The sequence below is a fragment of the Tachypleus tridentatus genome, chromosome 7 (assembly GCF_004210375.1).
Source record: "Tachypleus tridentatus isolate NWPU-2018 chromosome 7, ASM421037v1, whole genome shotgun sequence".
NCBI lineage: Eukaryota > Metazoa > Arthropoda > Merostomata > Xiphosura > Limulidae > Tachypleus > Tachypleus tridentatus.
The window spans coordinates 106,681,595-106,702,964 of record NC_134831.1 but is presented as its reverse complement, the minus strand read 5'-3'; the positions used below and the strand labels follow the sequence as shown (position 1 = coordinate 106,702,964).

At 32.7% G+C, this 21,370-nt stretch overlaps 1 protein-coding gene across 1 annotated transcript in view; it reads left to right on the top strand.

The window, feature by feature from the left end:
• The first annotated feature begins 15,490 nt into the window (after nt 1–15,490).
• Nucleotides 15,491–21,370, top strand: part of LOC143257760 (dual specificity calcium/calmodulin-dependent 3',5'-cyclic nucleotide phosphodiesterase 1C-like) — a 35,227-nt gene continuing 29,347 nt past the window's right edge. Inside the window, 6 exon segments of the mRNA XM_076516793.1 lie at nt 15,491–15,513; nt 15,734–16,031; nt 16,668–16,772; nt 19,197–19,254; nt 19,257–19,287; nt 19,847–19,972. Coding sequence (XP_076372908.1) covers nt 15,491–15,513; nt 15,734–16,031; nt 16,668–16,772; nt 19,197–19,254; nt 19,257–19,287; nt 19,847–19,972 — 641 coding nt within the window.

Genomic DNA, 21,370 nt, shown 5'->3' with positions numbered 1-21,370 from the left:
ATAGTAGGTACAGTAACTAAAAGTTTGTATGATAAGCATTTTATGTGATGATTAGTTTCTATACAGTAACTAAAGTTTGTATGATAAGCATTTTATGTGATGATTAGTTTCTATAGCAGGTACAGTAACTAACAGTTTGTATGATAAGCATTTTATGTGATGATTAGTTTCTATAGCAGGTACAGTAACTAACAGTTTGTATGATAAGCATTTTATGTGATGATTAGTTTCTATAGCAGGTACAGTAACTAACAGTTTGTATGATAAGCATTTTATGTGATGATTAGTTTCTATAGCAGGTACAGTAACTAAAAGTTTGTATGATAAGCATTTTATGTGATGATTAGTTTCTATAGCAGGTACAGTAACTAACAGTTTGTATGATAAGCATTTTATGTGATGATTAGTTTCTATAGCAGGTACAGTAACTAAAAGTTTGTATGATAAGCATTTTATGTGATGATTAGTTTCTATAGCAGGTACAGTAACTAACAGTTTGTATGATAAGCATTTTATGTGATGATTAGTTTCTATAGCAGGTACAGTAACTAACAGTTTGTATGATAAGCATTTTATGTGATGATTAGTTTCTATAGCAGGTACAGTAACTAACAGTTTGTATGATAAGCATTTTATGTGATGATTAGTTTCTATAGCAGGTACAGTAACTAACAGTTTGTATGATAAGCATTTTATGTGATGATTAGTTTCTATAGCAGGTACAGTAACTAAAAGTTTGTATGATAAGCATTTTATGTGATGATTAGTTTCTATAGCAGGTACAGTAACTAACAGTTTGTATGATAAGCATTTTATGTGATGATTAGTTTCTATAGCAGGTACAGTAACTAACAGTTTGTATGATAAGCATTTTATGTGATGATTAGTTTCTATAGCAGGTACAGTAACTAAAGTTTGTATGATAAGCATTTTATGTGATGATTAGTTTCTATAGCAGGTACAGTAACTAACAGTTTGTATGATAAGCATTTTATGTGATGATTAGTTTCTATAGCAGGTACAGTAACTAACAGTTTGTATGATAAGCATTTTATGTGATGATTAGTTTCTATAGCAGTTTGGTACAGTAACTAAAAGTTTGTATGATAAGCATTTTATGTGATGATTAGTTTCTATAGCAGGTACAGTAACTAACAGTTTGTATGATAAGCATTTTATGTGATGATTAGTTTCTATAGCAGGTACAGTAACTAACAGTTTGTATGATAAGCATTTTATGTGATGATTAGTTTCTATAGCAGGTACAGTAACTAACAGTTTGTATGATAAGCATTTTATGTGATGATTAGTTTCTATAGCAGGTACAGTAACTAAAGTTTGTATGATAAGCATTTTATGTGATGATTAGTTTCTATAGCAGGTACAGTAACTAACAGTTTGTATGATAAGCATTTTATGTGATGATTAGTTTCTATAGCAGGTACAGTAACTAAAGTTTGTATGATAAGCATTTTATGTGATGATTAGTTTCTATAGCAGGTACAGTAACTAACAGTTTGTATGATAAGCATTTTATGTGATGATTAGTTTCTATAGCAGGTACAGTAACTAAAAGTTTGTATGATAAGCATTTTATGTGATGATTAGTTTCTATAGCAGGTACAGTAACTAACAGTTTGTATGATAAGCATTTTATGTGATGATTAGTTTCTATAGCAGGTACAGTAACTAACATTTTATGTGATGATTAGTTTGTATGATAAGCATTTTATGTGATGATTAGTTTCTATAGCAGGTACAGTAACTAACAGTTTGTATGATAAGCATTTTATGTGATGATTAGTTTCTATAGCAGGTACAGTAACTAACAGTTTGTATGATAAGCATTTTATGTGATGATTAGTTTCTATAGCAGGTACAGTAACTAACAGTTTGTATGATAAGCATTTTATGTGATGATTAGTTTCTATAGCAGGTACAGTAACTAACAGTTTGTATGATAAGCATTTTATGTGATGATTAGTTTCTATAGCAGGTACAGTAACTAAAGTTTGTATGATAAGCATTTTATGTGATGATTAGTTTCTATAGCAGGTACAGTAACTAACAGTTTGTATGATAAGCATTTTATGTGATGATTAGTTTCTATAGCAGGTACAGTAACTAACAGTTTGTATGATAAGCATTTTATGTGATGATTAGTTTCTATAGCAGGTACAGTAACTAACAGTTTGTATGATAAGCATTTTATGTGATGATTAGTTTCTATAGTTTGTATGGTACAGTAACTAACTAAGTTTGTATGATAAGCATTTTATGTGATGATTAGTTTCTATAGCAGGTACAGTAACTAACAGTTTGTATGATAAGCATTTTATGTGATGATTAGTTTCTATAGCAGGTACAGTAACTAACAGTTTGTATGATAAGCATTTTATGTGATGATTAGTTTCTATAGCAGGTACAGTAACTAACAGTTTGTATGATAAGCATTTTATGTGATGATTAGTTTCTATAGCAGGTACAGTAACTAACAGTTTGTATGATAAGCATTTTATGTGATGATTAGTTTCTATAGCAGGTACAGTAACTAACAGTTTGTATGATAAGCATTTTATGTGATGATTAGTTTCTATAGCAGGTACAGTAACTAACAGTTTGTATGATAAGCATTTTATGTGATGATTAGTTTCTATAGCAGGTACAGTAACTAACAGTTTGTATGATAAGCATTTTATGTGATGATTAGTTTCTATAGCAGGTACAGTAACTAACAGTTTGTATGATAAGCATTTTATGTGATGATTAGTTTCTATAGCAGGTACAGTAACTAACAGTTTGTATGATAAGCATTTTATGTGATGATTAGTTTCTATAGCAGGTACAGTAACTAAAGTTTGTATGATAAGCATTTTATGTGATGATTAGTTTCTATAGCAGGTACAGTAACTAATGATTAGTTTGTATGTATAAGCATTTTATGTGATGATTAGTTTCTATAGCAGGTACAGTAACTAACAGTTTGTATGATAAGCATTTTATGTGATGATTAGTTTCTATAGCAGGTACAGTAACTAAAGTTTGTATGATAAGCATTTTATGTGATGATTAGTTTCTATAGCAGGTACAGTAACTAAGCATTTTAGTTTGTATGATAAGCATTTTATGTGATGATTAGTTTCTATAGCAGGTACAGTAACTAACAGTTTGTATGATAAGCATTTTATGTGATGATTAGTTTCTATAGCAGGTACAGTAACAGTTTGTATGATAACATTTTATGTGATGATTAGTTTCTATAGCAGGTACAGTAACTAACAGTTTGTATGATAAGCATTTTATGTGATGATTAGTTTCTATAGCAGGTACAGTAACTAACAGTTTGTATGATAAGCATTTTATGTGATGATTAGTTTCTATAGCAGGTACAGTAACTAAAAGTTTGTATGATAAGCATTTTATGTGATGATTAGTTTCTATAGCAGGTACAGTAACTAACAGTTTGTATGATAAGCATTTTATGTGATGATTAGTTTCTATAGCAGGTACAGTAACTAACAGTTTGTATGATAAGCATTTTATGTGATGATTAGTTTCTATAGCAGGTACAGTAACTAACAGTTTGTATGATAAGCATTTTATGTGATGATTAGTTTCTATAGCAGGTACAGTAACTAACAGTTTGTATGATAAGCATTTTATGTGATGATTAGTTTCTATATAGCAGGTACAGTAACTAACAGTTTGTATGATAAGCATTTTATGTGATGATTAGTTTCTATAGCAGGTACAGTAACTAACAGTTTGTATGATAAGCATTTTATGTGATGATTAGTTTCTATAGCAGGTACAGTAACTAACAGTTTGTATGATAAGCATTTTATGTGATGATTAGTTTCTATAGCAGGTACAGTAACTAACAGTTTGTATGATAAGCATTTTATGTGATGATTAGTTTCTATAGCAGGTACAGTAACTAACAGTTTGTATGATAAGCATTTTATGTGATGATTAGTTTCTATAGCAGGTACAGTAACTAACAGTTTGTATGATAAGCATTTTATGTGATGATTAGTTTCTATAGCAGGTACAGTAACTAACAGTTTGTATGATAAGCATTTTATGTGATGATTAGTTTCTATAGCAGGTACAGTAACTAACAGTTTGTATGATAAGCATTTTATGTGATGATTAGTTTCTATAGCAGTACAGTACAGTAACTAGTTTCTAGTTTGTATGATAAGCATTTTATGTGATGATTAGTTTCTATAGCAGGTACAGTAACTAACAGTTTGTATGATAAGCATTTTATGTGATGATTAGTTTCTATAGCAGGTACAGTAACTAACAGTTTGTATGATAAGCATTTTATGTGATGATTAGTTTCTATAGCAGGTACAGATGAACTAACAGTTTGTATGATAAGCATTTTATGTGATGATTAGTTTCTATAGCAGGTACAGTAACTAACAGTTTGTATGATAAGCATTTTATGTGATGATTAGTTTCTATAGCAGGTACAGTAACTAACAGTTTGTATGATAAGCATTTTATGTGATGATTAGTTTCTATAGCAGGTACAGTAACTAACAGTTTGTATGATAAGCATTTTATGTGATGATTAGTTTCTATAGCAGGTACAGTAACTAACAGTTTGTATGATAAGCATTTTATGTGATGATTAGTTTCTATAGCAGGTACAGTAACTAACAGTTTGTATGATAAGCATTTTATGTGATGATTAGTTTCTATAGCAGGTACAGTAACTAACAGTTTGTATGATAAGCATTTTATGTGATGATTAGTTTCTATAGCAGGTACAGTAACTAACAGTTTGTATGATAAGCATTTTATGTGATGATTAGTTTCTATAGCAGGTACAGTAACTAACAGTTTGTATGATAAGCATTTTATGTGATGATTAGTTTCTATAGCAGGTACAGTAACTAACAGTTTGTATGATAAGCATTTTATGTGATGATTAGTTTCTATAGCAGGTACAGTAACTAACAGTTTGTATGATAAGCATTTTATGTGATGATTAGTTTCTATAGCAGGTACAGTAACTAACAGTTTGTATGATAAGCATTTTATGTGATGATTAGTTTCTATAGCAGGTACAGTAACTAACAGTTTGTATGATAAGCATTTTATGTGATGATTAGTTTCTATAGCAGGTACAGTAACTAACAGTTTGTATGATAAGCATTTTATGTGATGATTAGTTTCTATAGCAGGTACAGTAACTAACAGTTTGTATGATAAGCATTTTATGTGATGATTAGTTTCTATAGCAGGTACAGTAACTAAGCAGTTTGTATGATAAGCATTTTATGTGATGATTAGTTTCTATAGCAGGTACAGTAACTAACAGTTTTATGATAAGCATTTTATGTGTATGAGGTAAGCATTTTATGTGATGATTAGTTTCTATAGCAGGTACAGTAACTAACAGTTTGTATGATAAGCATTTTATGTGATGATTAGTTTCTATAGCAGGTACAGTAACTAACAGTTTGTATGATAAGCATTTTATGTGATGATTAGTTTCTATAGCAGGTACAGTAACTAACAGTTTGTATGATAAGCATTTTATGTGATGATTAGTTTCTATAGCAGGTACAGTAACTAACAGTTTGTATGATAAGCATTTTATGTGATGATTAGTTTCTATAGCAGGTACAGTAACTAACAGTTTGTATGATAAGCATTTTATGTGATGATTAGTTTCTATAGCAAGTACAGTAACTAAGTTTGTATGGTAAGCATTTTATGTGATGATTAGTTTCTATAGCAGGTACAGTAACTAACAGTTTGTATGATAAGCATTTTATGTGATGATTAGTTTCTATAGCAGGTACAGTAACTAACAGTTTGTATGATAAGCATTTTATGTGATGATTAGTTTCTATAGCAGGTACAGTAACTAACAGTTTGTATGATAAGCATTTTATGTGATGATTAGTTTCTATAGCAGGTACAGTAACTAACAGTTTGTATGATAAGCATTTTATGTGATGATTAGTTTCTATAGCAGGTACAGTAACTAACAGTTTGTATGATAAGCATTTTATGTGATGATTAGTTTCTATAGCAGGTACAGTAACTAACAGTTTGTATGATAAGCATTTTATGTGATGATTAGTTTCTATAGCAGGTACAGTAACTAACAGTTTGTATGATAAGCATTTTATGTGATGATTAGTTTCTATAGCAGGTACAGTAACTAACAGTTTGTATGATAAGCATTTTATGTGATGATTAGTTTCTATAGTAGGTACAGTAACTAAAAGTTTGTATGATAAGCATTTTATGTGATGATTAGTTTCTATAGCAGGTACAGTAACTAACAGTTTGTATGATAAGCATTTTATGTGATGATTAGTTTCTATAGCAGGTACAGTAACTAACAGTTTGTATGATAAGCATTTTATGTGATGATTAGTTTCTATAGCAGGTACAGTAACTAACAGTTTGTATGATAAGCATTTTATGTGATGATTAGTTTCTATAGCAGGTACAGTAACTAACAGTTTGTATGATAAGCATTTTATGTGATGATTAGTTTCTATAGCAGGTACAGTAACTAACAGTTTGTATGATAAGCATTTTATGTGATGATTAGTTTCTATAGCAGGTACAGTAACTAACAGTTTGTATGATAAGCATTTTATGTGATGATTAGTTTCTATAGCAGGTACAGTAACTAACAGTTTGTATGATAAGCATTTTATGTGATGATTAGTTTCTATAGCAGGTACAGTAACTAACAGTTTGTATGATAAGCATTTTATGTGATGATTAGTTTCTATAGCAGGTACAGTAACTAACAGTTTGTATGATAAGCATTTTATGTGATGATTAGTTTCTATAGTAGGTACAGTAACTAAAAGTTTGTATGATAAGCATTTTATGTGATGATTAGTTTCTATAGCAGGTACAGTAACTAACAGTTTGTATGATAAGCATTTTATGTGATGATTAGTTTCTATAGCAAGTACAGTAACTAAACTAAGCATTTTAGTTTGTATGGTAAGCATTTTATGTGATGATTAGTTTCTATAGCAGGTACAGTAACTAACAGTTTGTATGATAAGCATTTTATGTGATGATTAGTTTCTATAGCAGGTACAGTAACTAACAGTTTGTATGATAAGCATTTTATGTGATGATTAGTTTCTATAGCAGGTACAGTAACTAACAGTTTGTATGATAAGCATTTTATGTGATGATTAGTTTCTATAGCAGGTACAGTAACTAACAGTTTGTATGATAAGCATTTTATGTGATGATTAGTTTCTATAGCAGGTACAGTAACTAACAGTTTGTATGATAAGCATTTTATGTGATGATTAGTTTCTATAGCAGGTACAGTAACTAACAGTTTGTATGATAAGCATTTTATGTGATGATTAGTTTCTATAGCAAGTACAGTAACTAAAAGTTTGTATGATAAGCATTTTATGTGATGATTAGTTTCTATAGCAAGGACAGTAACTAACAGTTTGTATGATAAGCATTTTATGTGATGATTAGTTTCTATAGCAGGTACAGTAACTAACAGTTTGTATGATAAGCATTTTATGTGATGATTAGTTTCTATAGCAGGTACAGTAACTAACAGTTTGTATGATAAGCATTTTATGTGATGATTAGTTTCTATAGCAGGTACAGTAACTAACAGTTTGTATGATAAGCATTTTATGTGATGATTAGTTTCTATAGCAGGTACAGTAACTAACAGTTTGTATGATAAGCATTTTATGTGATGATTAGTTTCTATAGCAGGTACAGTAACTAACAGTTTGTATGATAAGCATTTTATGTGATGATTAGTTTCTATAGCAGGTACAGTAACTAACAGTTTGTATGATAAGCATTTTATGTGATGATTAGTTTCTATAGCAAGTACAGTACAGTAACTGATGAAGTTTGTATGTAACTAAAAGTTTGTATAAGCATTTTATGTGATGATTAGTTTCTATAGCAGGTACAGTAACTAACAGTTTGTATGATAAGCATTTTATGTGATGATTAGTTTCTATAGCAGGTACAGTAACTAAAGTTTGTATGATAAGCATTTTATGTGATGATTAGTTTCTATAGCAGGTACAGTAACTAAAGTTTGTATGGTAAGCATTTTATGTGATGATTAGTTTCTATAGCAGGTACAGTAACTAACAGTTTGTATGATAAGCATTTTATGTGATGATTAGTTTCTATAGCAGGTACAGTAACTAACAGTTTGTATGATAAGCATTTTATGTGATGATTAGTTTCTATAGCAGGTACAGTAACTAACAGTTTGTATGATAAGCATTATTTGATGTGATGATTAGTTGTGATATAGCAGGTACAGTAACTAACAGTTTGTATGATAAGCATTTTATGTGATGATTAGTTTCTATAGCAGGTACAGTAACTAAAAGTTTGTATGATAAGCATTTTATGTGATGATTAGTTTCTATAGCAGGTACAGTAACTAACAGTTTGTATGATAAGCATTTTATGTGATGATTAGTTTCTATAGCAGGTACAGTAACTAACAGTTTGTATGATAAGCATTTTATGTGATGATTAGTTTCTATAGCAGGTACAGTAACTAACAGTTTGTATGATAAGCATTTTATGTGATGATTAGTTTCTATAGCAAGTACAGAAACTAACAGTTTGTATGGTAAGCATTTTATTTGATGATTAGTTTCTATAGCAAGTACAGTAACTAAAAGATTGTATGATAAGCATTTTATGTGATGATTAGTTTCTATAGCAGGTACAGTAACTAACAGTTTGTATGATAAGCATTTTATGTGATGATTAGTTTCTATAGCAGGTACAGTAACTAACAGTTTCTATTATAAACATTTGATGTGATGATTAGTTTCTATAGCAAGTACAGTAACTAAGTTTGTATGGTAAGCATTTTATGTGATGATTAGTTTCTGTAGCAGGTACAGAAACTAACAGTTTGTATGATAAGCATTTTATGTGATGATTAGTTTCTATAGTAGGTACAGTAACTAAAAGTTTGTATGATAAGCATTTTATGTGATGATTAGTTTCTATAGCAGGTACAGAAACTAACAGTTTGTATGGTAAGCATTTTATGTGATGATTAGTTTCTATAGCAAGTACAGTAACTAAAAGTTTGTATGATAAGCATTTTATGTGATGATTAGTTTCTATAGCAGGTACAGAAACTAACAGTTTGTATGGTAAGCATTTTATGTGATGATTAGTTTCTATAGCATGTACAGTAACTAAAAGATTGTATGATAAGCATTTTATGTGATGATTAGTTTCTATAGCAGGTACAGTAACTAACAGTTTCTATGATAAGCATTTTATGTGATGATTAGTTTCTATAGCAGGTACAGTAACTAACAGTTTGTATGGTAAGTATTTTATGTGATGATTAGTTTCTATAGTAGGTACAGTAACTAATAGTTTGTATGATAAGCATTTTATGTGATGATTAGTTTCTATACCAGGTACAGAAACTAACAGTTTGTATGATAAGCATTTTATGTGATGATTAGTTTCTATAGCAAGTACAGTAACTAAGTTTGTATGGTAAGCATTTTATGTGATGATTAGTTTCTATAGCAAGTACAGAAACTAACAGTTTGTATGGTAAGCATTTTATGTGATGATTAGTTTCTATAGCAAGTACAGTAACTAAAAGATTGTATGATAAGCATTTTATGTGATGATTAGTTTCTATAGCAGGTACAGCAACTAACAGTTTGTATGATAAGCATTTTATGTGATGATTAGTTTCTATAGCAAGTACAGTAACTAAGTTTGTATGGTAAGCATTTTATGTGATGATTAGTTTCTATAGCAGGTACAGTAACTAACAGTTTGTAGGTAAGCATTTTATGTGATGATTAGTTTCTATAGCAAGTACAGGAACTAACAGTTTTTATGGTAACCATTTTATGTGAAGATTAGTTTCTATAGCAGGTACAGTAACTAACAGTTTGTATGGTAAACATTTTATGTAATGATTAGTTTCTATAGTAGGTACAGTAACTAACAGTTTGTATGATAAGCATTTTATGTGATGATTAGTTTCTATAGGAGGTACAGAAACTAACAGTTTGTATGGTAAGCATTTTATGTGATGATTAGTTTCTATAGTAAGTACAGTAACTAAAAGATTGTATGATAAGCATTTCTTGTGATGATTAGTTTCTATAGCAGGTACAGAAACTAACAGTTTGTATGGTAAACATTGTATGTGATGAATAGTTTCTATAGCATGTACAGTAACTAAAAGATTGTATGATAAGCATTTCATGTGATGATTAGTTTTTATAGCAGGTACAGTAACTAACAGATTCTATGACAAGCATTTTATGTGATGATTAGTTTCTATAGCAGGTACAGTAACTAACAGTTTGTATGGTAAGCATTTTATGTGATGATTAGTTTCTATAGCAAGAACAGAAATTAACAGTTTGTATGGTAAGCATTTTATGTGATGATTAGTTTCTATAGTAAGTACAGTAACTAAAAGATTGTATGATAAGCATTTCTTGTGATGATTAGTTTCTATAGCAGGTACAGAAACTAATAGTTTGTATGATAAGCATTTTATGTGATGATTAGTTTCTATACCAGGTACAGAAACTAACAGTTTGTATGATAAGCATTTTATGTGATGATTAGTTTCTATACCAGGTACAGCATCTAACAGTTTGTATGATAAGCATTTTATGTGATGATTAGTTTCTACAGCAAGTACAGTAACTAAGTTTGTATGGTAAGCATTTTATGTGATGATTAGTTTCTATAGCAAGAACAGAAATTAACAGTTTGTATGGTAAGCATTTTATTTGATGATTAGTTTCTATAGCAAGTACAGTAACTAAAAGATTGTATGATAAGCATTTTATGTGATGATTAGTTTATATACCAGGTACAGCATCTAACAGTTTGTATGATAAGCATTTTATGTGATAATTAGTTTCTATAGCAAGTACAGTAACTAAGTTTGTATGGTAAGGATTTTATGTGATGATTAGATTCTATAGCAGGTGCAGTAACTAAAAGATTGTATTCGGTCGTGGACATATTAAAGATAATTTTTATATTCATGGTAATCTAGCTTATCAATTACTTTACTTCCAAAAATATATCTCAAGATATTCAAAATACAATTCTACCTACCAACAATTTAAGAAAATTACACAAACGGACCAGATTTAGATGTTTTGTTACCCTTCATTAACGTTTACAATCTTATAGAAATAGGGCTGACTATAAGCAATAAGCTGTCCTAGACAAAATTTTAAGTTGTACACAAACAGGTCCCATTTTAGGCAGTTCGCTGCCCTATACGAGATTTTATAATTTTAAACAAACAAAACTCACTTTAGGTATTTTGTTGCCCTATATAAGATAGTAAAATGTTTTCACTGGTCACTGTGTTATTGTACCAAATTTATACGGACTTCGGAACTCCATAAATATTATATACACATCACCATTATTAATAAGCCTAACTAGAACACCATTAACCTGTTGACTGCCAAGTATTTCAGCTGCTACAATACAATTCTAATGCTTCTTCATTTTGTAACTTTTTCGTGACGTCATTTTGGATCGAAAGTGAAACAATTTGTAAGTAGGTCAATTGCATGTATGGTGCTGATATCTAGCGTTGAAGTTAGGTATTATTGAGAACGAATTAACTCGTCCGTGGCACTGTGTTACCGATCGGCTTGGACGAGTTATCTCGTCTACGACACTAAACAGGTTAATACGATATACACATCACCTTTATTAATAAGCCTAACTACTTTTCTCATTCAGATAAACACTGCAGATGACATTTGAATAGGCGAAACTGCAGTTGACAGTGGAACCCATTAAACCTCTACGACACAGTGTATTTTAACATTTATCTTTAGTAAACTCCCAACCTGGTAGAACTGATCGTCTTACAGCGTGTTTCTAAATCGTTAAGAAACGACCAAGTGTGTCGAATCCGATGAATCTAGTGAAAGTAAAAATAATACAAAACTTTTATCGATGTTGCCAATCTAGAAAGTCACTTGCCTCATCTGTTTGCTAAATGATATTTCTAGAATTTTCTTTTCTACCCCACCCCCCACTTATAAGTAGGCTTGCCATAATTTCCAAGCCTCAAACCGGGACAGTTTTTAATTTTTATTATAGGTCCCGGCACTGGTATAATAAAGATGCTTTCATATTCTTACTCCCCTTAAGCTTTAATGCTGCCACACACAAAAAAAAAAGAATACTGATAGTTTATATCTCTAACATTTAAATTCAGCAAGACAAGGAACGTCAAAATGTCATTAATTCTTCACTGAACACTTTTTGTGACCATTCATATTTTTCACTTGAATGAACGTTTTCACAAATTTTTATTAGTTTTTATTTTTTCAAAGAACTCGCTACAACTCAAGTCAATACTGAGTTTACAATGCAACAGTCCTGTTACTGTTGATTCATTCATTAGACCTCTTTCTTGAGACAAAATGTTATTCATCATTGAAAATACTCTTTCAACAGGGGCAGAAGTGCCTGGTAAACAAAACATGCACTCCAGAACTTGCCTGAGATTAGGGACAGAAATACTTTGATCTTTGAAGTGGTTGAAAAGTTCTACCCATTTTTCTTCACAACCTATTTCCACTCGTCACATTTTGATGACCAGAAGACTTGATGAAGAACAACTACATCAAGCACACCAACATTGACTGCAGTATTTCCAATGATGACCAGAAGGCTTGATGAAGAACAACTCCATCAAGCAGACCAATATTGACTGCACTATTTCCAAGCGTTTTATTATTTTTTAGCAGCTGCTTCTATGTTAGGCCACACGAAAACACTGTTTTTTTATCAAAACAAAGTAATCCCCACCACCAAAACTGTTTTCCTACAGCTCAATATAAGACAAGCAGAAATAATAAAAACCGTTAAATTCCTTCCTAATCATCAAGTCTACCTGGCATCCTCCCTCTTCCCTTAGCACACTGAGTTTGTTTGTTTTTTTTTTGCACAAAGGGAATAAAGTTATTATATCATGTTTCTTTCAGGTTGGTTTTCAACTTGTCAAGTTCTGCAACAATATCACTTGCAGTTGCTTTTGTTTTCTCCATGGCTGAAACCACTTTGTTGAACAAGACTAGTTGTCGATGAACAATCTAGCTACATTTCTCCACATTAACTTTAAAAAAAAACCTTTTATCAATAATAGGCACTGTTCTTGTGAACAAAAATATGACTTCAGTTCTTCGTAAATCCTGGAGAATTATCTCAACAGCTGCTAGCAAAGAAAGAAATTGCGTATTTCCATATTGGAGAACTTTCTTGTACTCGGTTTCAACAAACTTACAGAATTCTTTTAGGTGTCTAACATTCACAGTGTGAATATAGAAATAATTGTAAATTTTGATCACCAAGCTTTACACTTCAATAGGAAGGACATCAACTGCAGTTTGGAGACAGTCATGTACAATATGAGCACCACAACCAACACCCACATCTGCAGTTTGGAGACAGTTATGTACAATATGAGCACCACAACCAACACCCACAACTGCCGTTTGGAGACAGTTATGTACAATATGAGCACCACAACCAACATTCACAAGTTCCTTCTTCAATCGACAATATACATTGTTTTTCTCCTTATCTCTTTGCACCTCCAAAATTTGCATTGCAGTTGTCACCATAATAACCAACATTTTTTTTTTGATAGATCATGTTCTTTTGAAGTGGACACCAAGCAATCCGTTAAAACTTCTGATGTCACTCCAGGAACCGACTGAAAGTCTAAGTTTTACTTTGATTCCTTCCTCTGGCAAAACATATCGCACCATGATAGATATAATTTTGGCATCTTTTCGGTTTGAAGCATCTGCTGTAAATGAAACGAATTGGACCTCCATTAAGCCTCTCTTCAATTCTTCTGCTGCTAAAGGAACAACTGCATTCAAAATAATAGACTCATTCTTCGTTCTCACAGAACTGAGCTTTGGTTCAAATAACTTTGCTATCAGTTTGGAAGAGCAATGAGCTGTTTTAAAACTTATGTTATGGACAGCACTGTGATAAACAAAGGTTGCTTCTTTGGCAGCTATTCACAAGTCACTCTCTTCAGGCTCAGGTTTTGTTTTTTTTGAAGAACAGATTAACTCTTGAACTTTGCCCAGTTACTGAAAAACTAGCTGCATGCTTAGCACTTTTTAAGTGGTCTTTTATGTCTGAGTAGCCACCATGTGAATGAAAGAGAAAACTCAGATGAACACTGCAAACATTTGACTCTGTCTTCCTTGACACAAATTCTTTTGTACTTTACTGTTTAATGTACACTTTCTTTTACCAGCTTTGGACATTATGGCTGGGGTTAATTTCTAAAATAAAGAAAAACAAAAATAATTCAGCGTGTACCGTATGACTAATATAATAAATACTGTAATAAATAAAGAAATCACAAACACTTCCTCAAAGAAAACTGTGCATATGCTACTGCTCGCTCATTGTGCATTGTGCAATGCACTGATGAATCATTATACTCGTCAGGTACCCTCTCAGTTGTCTGAATTTCGTCTGATGCAATACGTTTCAAAATGTGCATGCTACAGCACTACGGCTCCCTCTACCCATCAACTAATAAAATGAAACTTTAAAAAATAGTTTTTGTCAACACTAAGTCAGGGCTCTATGAAGATGTTAACATTTTGCGTGTATCCTCTTTGGAGTTTATGGCTTTTCATCAAAAACCGGGACACTAAGAGACAATTCAGTGTCAACCGGGACAAATTAGTAAATCGGACGAGGCACTGGGACAGATCCCTCAAACCGGGAGTGTCCCGGCCAAACAGGGACGTATAGCTTAGCCTACTTATAAGTAAATCTGTTAACTTACTTTTCGGAATACATTAATACAGAAACGGGACAACCGATTTCTCTGTAACTTTAACCAAATAAGGTACAGGACTTCTTTATAAAGAACAAACAAACAAAATAACATTATACACAAAAACTCTCCTTCCGTCCTTATATAATGCACGGTCTTCACAAGATTTAAGCTTATTTTAATTTAACGATTACAATTGTGCCACAGTTTCATTTTATACTTATATATTCACACAGTTTACTGGTATATATATTTATCTGTTATAATATTGTTTGTTTTGTTCTACCTCTAGATTGGTGATGAATCCGAAACGTTTAATAAATGCTTTCTGTTATCACGTTCGTGTTTTATCTGCGGACTTATAATTAAAAACCGACACCCGTGATGGACATAGCACTGAAATCAATAATGTGCTTTCACTCTAAATGTATTTACTTTGTTTCATTAATATTCACCTTGTAAGTCTGTCCACTTCTGTTTAGCAATAGTTCTGTATTCCTCCACTACCAGCATGCCAGTAAGGTTTACTTTATTTGAACAGGATATAGACGAATGGTCTTTTAAAGTGTTTACTCTCAGCTAAAAAACGAATTCTGCGGTTTGTTAGCATTGACATACTAAACCGCTATGGTATTATTCACAAATTCAAGGTAAAAGTATTTCCTAAAGTAGATTTTTATAATCTTTTTTAAAGACAAATATTGGTTTATTTGGTCTATCCCTAATAATGTTATCAAATATGAGTAAACCATTGAATGTTCGCTTCACCACAAAACAAGAATATTAGCTATGTAGACTTTCCCCTCTGTGATAAGTTGGGTTCTAGGTTGAGCTATGTAACTTTTCCCTCTGTGATAAGTTGGGTTCTAGGTTGAGCTATGCAGACTTTCCACTTTGTGATAAGTTGGGTTCTACGTTGAGCTATGCAGACTTTCCCTTCTGTGATAAGTTGGGTTCTAGGTTGAGCTATGTAGACTTTCCACTCTGTGATAAGTTGGGTTCTAGGTTGAGCTATGTAGACTTTCCCTTCTGTGATAAGTTGGGTTCTAGGTTGAGCTATGTAGACTTTCCCCTCTGTGATAAGTTGGGTTCTAGGTTGAGCTATGTAGACTTTCCCCTCTGTGATAAGTTGGGTTCTAGGTTGAGCTATGTAGACTTTCCCTCTGTGGTAAGTTGGGTTCTAGGTTGAGCTATGTAGACTTTCCCTCTGTGGTAAGTTGGGTTCTAGGTTGAGCTATATAGACTTTCCACTTTGTGATAAGTTGGGTTCTACGTTGAGCTATGTAGACTTTCCCCTCTGTGATATGTTGGGTTCTAGGTTGAGCTATGCAGACTTTCCACTTTGTGATAAGTTGGGTTCTAGGTTGATTTTGTTTTCTTAATGTTAATTTACTCAAAACCTAAAAATATTAAATATTTTGAACTTCTTGGTTACAAGTATCTCAGAAGTACCTGATTAATTAACAACGTGTTAGTTTCATTCACTTGTAGCTTATAAACACTTTCGCCCATTTTGTTTTTAATATTGTTAAAACCTGGTTCTCTCGTCAAAATTATGATATCTTGGAAACAACAGTCACGTAAGACACAAGTGGTTCACATATAATATATATAGTAATCAAAGAGACACGTTGTTATATGAACGTTAATAGCTGCTATGTAAAGAAATACTTTTGTGCAGTAATATCATGAAATCTACACTATAGAACTGAAAAATTACCATTTATGTAATAATGTAAATCAACCAACGAAATCAAACTTACTAAAGATTACAACTTCACTACTGGACAACTTCCTGGTACAGATTGAGTTAGGATACAATAAACATAAATATTCGTATCACAACAACGTCCATGCTGCTGACGTCACTCAGACCATGCACGACATGCTGTAGAAGGCGGGGCTTGTGGTAAGTTTTATAAATACAATTTATCTTATATTTTACTTTGTCTATACAAGTCCAACCAGTTAACCTGTTCATCCTTACATACCCACTGAACTGATCCCACAAGTCCAACCAGTTAACCTGTTCATCCTTACATACCCACTGAACTGATCCCACAAGTCCAACCAGCTAACCTGTTCATCCTTACATACCCACTGAACTGATCCCACAAGTCATCTGTTTTATTTCGTATACTTTTATCCTTACAGTAGTAACAATTAAGGTTATCCTCATAACTACTTTTATACTGATTTACTATACAAAACTTTCATCTACATCTCAATTTTGTTTTAGTTTATATTTGCCCTCACTATTGAGTCCTTGTTTAAAAATCCCTTACAACTGACTTAATAACCCTTACAAACATGCCAAACCCTTTCCTTCTTAACCCACTGAACTGATCCCACAAGTCAACCAGTTAACCTGTTCATCTTTACATACCCACTGAACTGATCCCACAAGTCCAACCAGCTAACCTGTTCATCCTTACATACCCACTGAACTGATCCCACAAGTCCAACCAATTAACCTGTTCATTCTTACATACCCACTGAACTGATCCCACAAGTCCAACCAGCTAACCTGTTCATCCTTACATACCCACTGAACTGATCCCACAAGTCCAACCAGTTAACCTGTTCATCCTTACATACCCACTGAACTGATCCCACAAGTCCAACCAGCTAACCTGTTCATCCTTACATACCCACTGAACTGATCCCACAAGTCCAACCAGCTAACCTGTTCATCCTTACATACCCACTGAACTGATCCCACAAGTCCAACCAGCTAACCTGTTCATCCTTACATACCCACTGAACTGATCCCACAAGTCCAACCAGCTAACCTGTTCATCCTTACATACCCACTGAACTGATCCCACAAGTCCAACCAGTGAACCTGTTCATCCTTACATACCCACTGAACTGATCCCACAAGTCCAACCAGCTAACCTGTTCATCCTTACATACCCACTGAACTGATCCCACAAGTCCAACCAGCTAACCTGTTCATCCTTACATACCCACTGAACTGATCCCACAAGTCCAACCAGCTAACCTGTTCATCCTTACATACCCACTGAACTGATCCCACAAGTCCAACCAGCTAACCTGTTCATCCTTACATACCCACTGAACTGATCCCACAAGTCCAACCAGCTAACCTGTTCATCCTTACATACCCACTGAACTGATCTCACAAGTCCAACCAGCTAACCTGTTCATCCTTACATACCAACTGAACTGATCCCACAAGTCCAACCAGTTAACCTGTTCATCCTTACATATTAATTTCAGCCTGCCATTTAGTCCTAGCGGCCTATTCAAAATGTCATCTCCAAAATAAATTTTTGGCAGGAACCCTGACACGATTAATTTGTGGTCTTTATCAACTCCTTGTATTTATTAATTAGCTCTTTATTCTTCCATATATCGTTAATCCCTATGTGCACAACAAAAATTACATCTTTGTCTGTCCTTTCATTATATATCTTGCTCTATCAGTCTTATCTTCTACATGTGCCCCACATAATCTAACTCTTGTCTCCCTATTTATAACACATAAAAATCTATCTTCATGCTGTGTCAAGATATCACCTATAACATCTTCATTCTGTTTTCCTTTCCTTCTGTTGCTCAATAGAATAAGATGATTACAATTAAGTTCACTATTTTTAACCCTAATACTGCCCTTTCTAACTTGGTCACTGTTGTTGTTAATCTTAGCTGATGTGTTTCCCTTGTATGTAAACGTTTGAGCTCTCATTGTTTAGTGTACACTTCTCTTTATTTGTTTCAATTTCGGTTAGGACAGCTTCCAACAAACAAACTCTACATAAATTGAACATCCTAACTACTAGCTTCCTTTAAAGTGCATGATAGTCCATAATTCCCAAATAAAATCCATTCTTTGCAACTATCGCACCTAACAAACTGGGAACGCGTAACCCCCGAACCACTATTAACCATTGCATTACTTGTAGAATTAAAATAAGCACAAGATATTATGATTAAATACCAATAGCCTGTTGTCAACATTGTTAAGGATAAGTTTGCAATTAACGAGTTTCAGACAGTATTCATTAAATAAAACAATTAAATTAATTTGCCTCATAATCTCACTGCAAGTTGAATGATAGTTAAACCTAAAGAACCGTAATACGCCTAAACAATTGCTATATTATATGTTACACCATTAAAACCTAAATTAAAAGCGTATACGTACCCACTAGCTTAGTCTAAATATAAAAACAATAAAACCGAATAACTATTAAAATCCACAGTACTATACGAACTTAACTTTTCTCTCTTTTTTAATAAATATTAGAAACATATTTTACTAACCAAGTTTATTTTATTTTTAAAGAGTGGATATTTTTGTTTTCAGAACTGGCTAACAGATCTCGAGGTGTTTGCTACTTTGTTCTCAGCTATAATTCATGACTTCGAACTACAAACAACTTTCACGTCATGTCTCGGTGAGTGAGTATAGCATGTGGAATGTATTAATACCGGATCTACCAACAGCTTCCCTGTTAATGTCATGGTGAGTATTTCATGTGGAATATATTACAACTGGAACTATGAATAATTACCACGTTACGTCATAGTTATTATCACATATGGAATTTATTACAAATTAAACTTTTACGTAACCTTAAATTAAGTAACAAAATTACGTTTTCTTTGATATTAAAATATATTGTAACGTTTTATTGTCCTTTTTTGTTAATCACAAAACAAAACAATGAGTCATCTCTGTCATCCACAGTGGATATCGAAACCAGGATCTTACCGTTATAAGCTATGACACCTTCCGCTGAGTCACATGTGGCATTTTAATTATCACTAGGTTTAGAAATATTAACTAATCATTTCTATTGTTAATTTTAATTTCAAAATAAAACCAGTTAGTGTTTTACTGATGACTCATGATCAGTGTATTGGTGATAATTAAAGTTTATTTAAACTAAAAAGATAGAAATAACTATGACAGGAAATTTCTCACATTTTCGTTCAAATTCATGTCATGTGTAGCTCCGATATGGCCCTTCTCTATAACGACCAATCAGTGTTAGAAAACCATCACTTGAGTGCTGCCTTCAATCTCCTCAAGGAAGACGACTGTAATATCCTTCAGAACTGCAGCACAGAAGAGTTCAGGTTCGTAGTTTGTAATGTGAAGTAGGTAAACTGAAAACAGAAATAACTCTTCTATGAACAAAATTATATTCAACTTGTAGAAAAACGAGCATTTAGAAACAATTTCCTTTTTTATATAATTAATTAATGTGTGTGAGTTGAATGTTTTTCACAGCGCGAAGTCTTGTGAGAAGTTTTATCAACTATTTAATTGTGGTAACAAAAGACAAACGTTAATACAAGTAGTTACCCATTTTATTATCAAAGATTGTTTCATATTATATGGAAAATAATTTACTACTCTGGCAGAATTTCGTGACACATTACTGCGTTAAAATAACGATTGTAGTTAACAGGGCGTAGATCCTGGGGGGATGGGAGGAATACACTCCCTTCATTTTAGGTGGGGGGTATGGTGCATACAATCATCCCCCCCCCCTACAGTTTGGTCTGTTGAATTGTTTTATTGCATCACAGGCCTACAAATTATGTGTTTGTTCTTGTGATTCTCGTGTTCTTACCAATCGAATTGCATAATTAGGCCTACATGTAGGCTTTTTCAGTAGCCGAAATGTACAGGGTGGCCCGTAAGCACCTACCCATCCATATGTTATTATGTTATATTTTATAATACTAATGATGAGTTGAAGGCAGCTGTTACCGTGGCATTTGGAACAATAATCCCTGCTATGTTGAGGAAAATGTCTCATCTCACAGAACATAATATTATGCAGCGAGAAAGAGGGACAACACACAGATACACTGGATACATAAGATATATGGATGGGTAGGGACTTACGGGCCACCCTGTACATCTTTAATATAGGCGTGCTTCTCTGCTTTTCGATCTAAGCCAGGGGTCACCAAACGTTTTTCACAGGGGGCCACATTATTTGGGGAATGAGAAGAGCGGGCCACATGATCATTATGTTCAATACTCATAAGCTAGAACGAAAGCTCTCTGTAAAGACTTAACACTAAATTTAGGATGCCACATTAGCCATGTGGGAGTAGCATGTAATACACACACATAATAAAAACAAACAGAAATACAACCAACATTTTTTTTTTACCAAAAGGTTATCAAAGAAGGTGACATTAGCAAAAACAATTGTCACATCACACATAGTACATATCTGAATTTCACTAAGCCTCAAAGAAGTTAGTGATATTTATGAAATTGGCATTTGGCTTTCAAAATATCTTCAATGTTCGGTTTTGAATTGCTGCATCGAATCATTAGAATTGCTTTCAAATGTTCATCAGTCAACCTTGATTGATGTACCGACTTCACACACTTCATTTTTGAAAATGCTTGTACACAGACATAAGTTGTTCCGAACACTGATGCCATACCAGATGCGAACTGTTTCAGCTTTGGAAAATCATCTTCAGGTATGCAGCTGTAAAATTCAATAA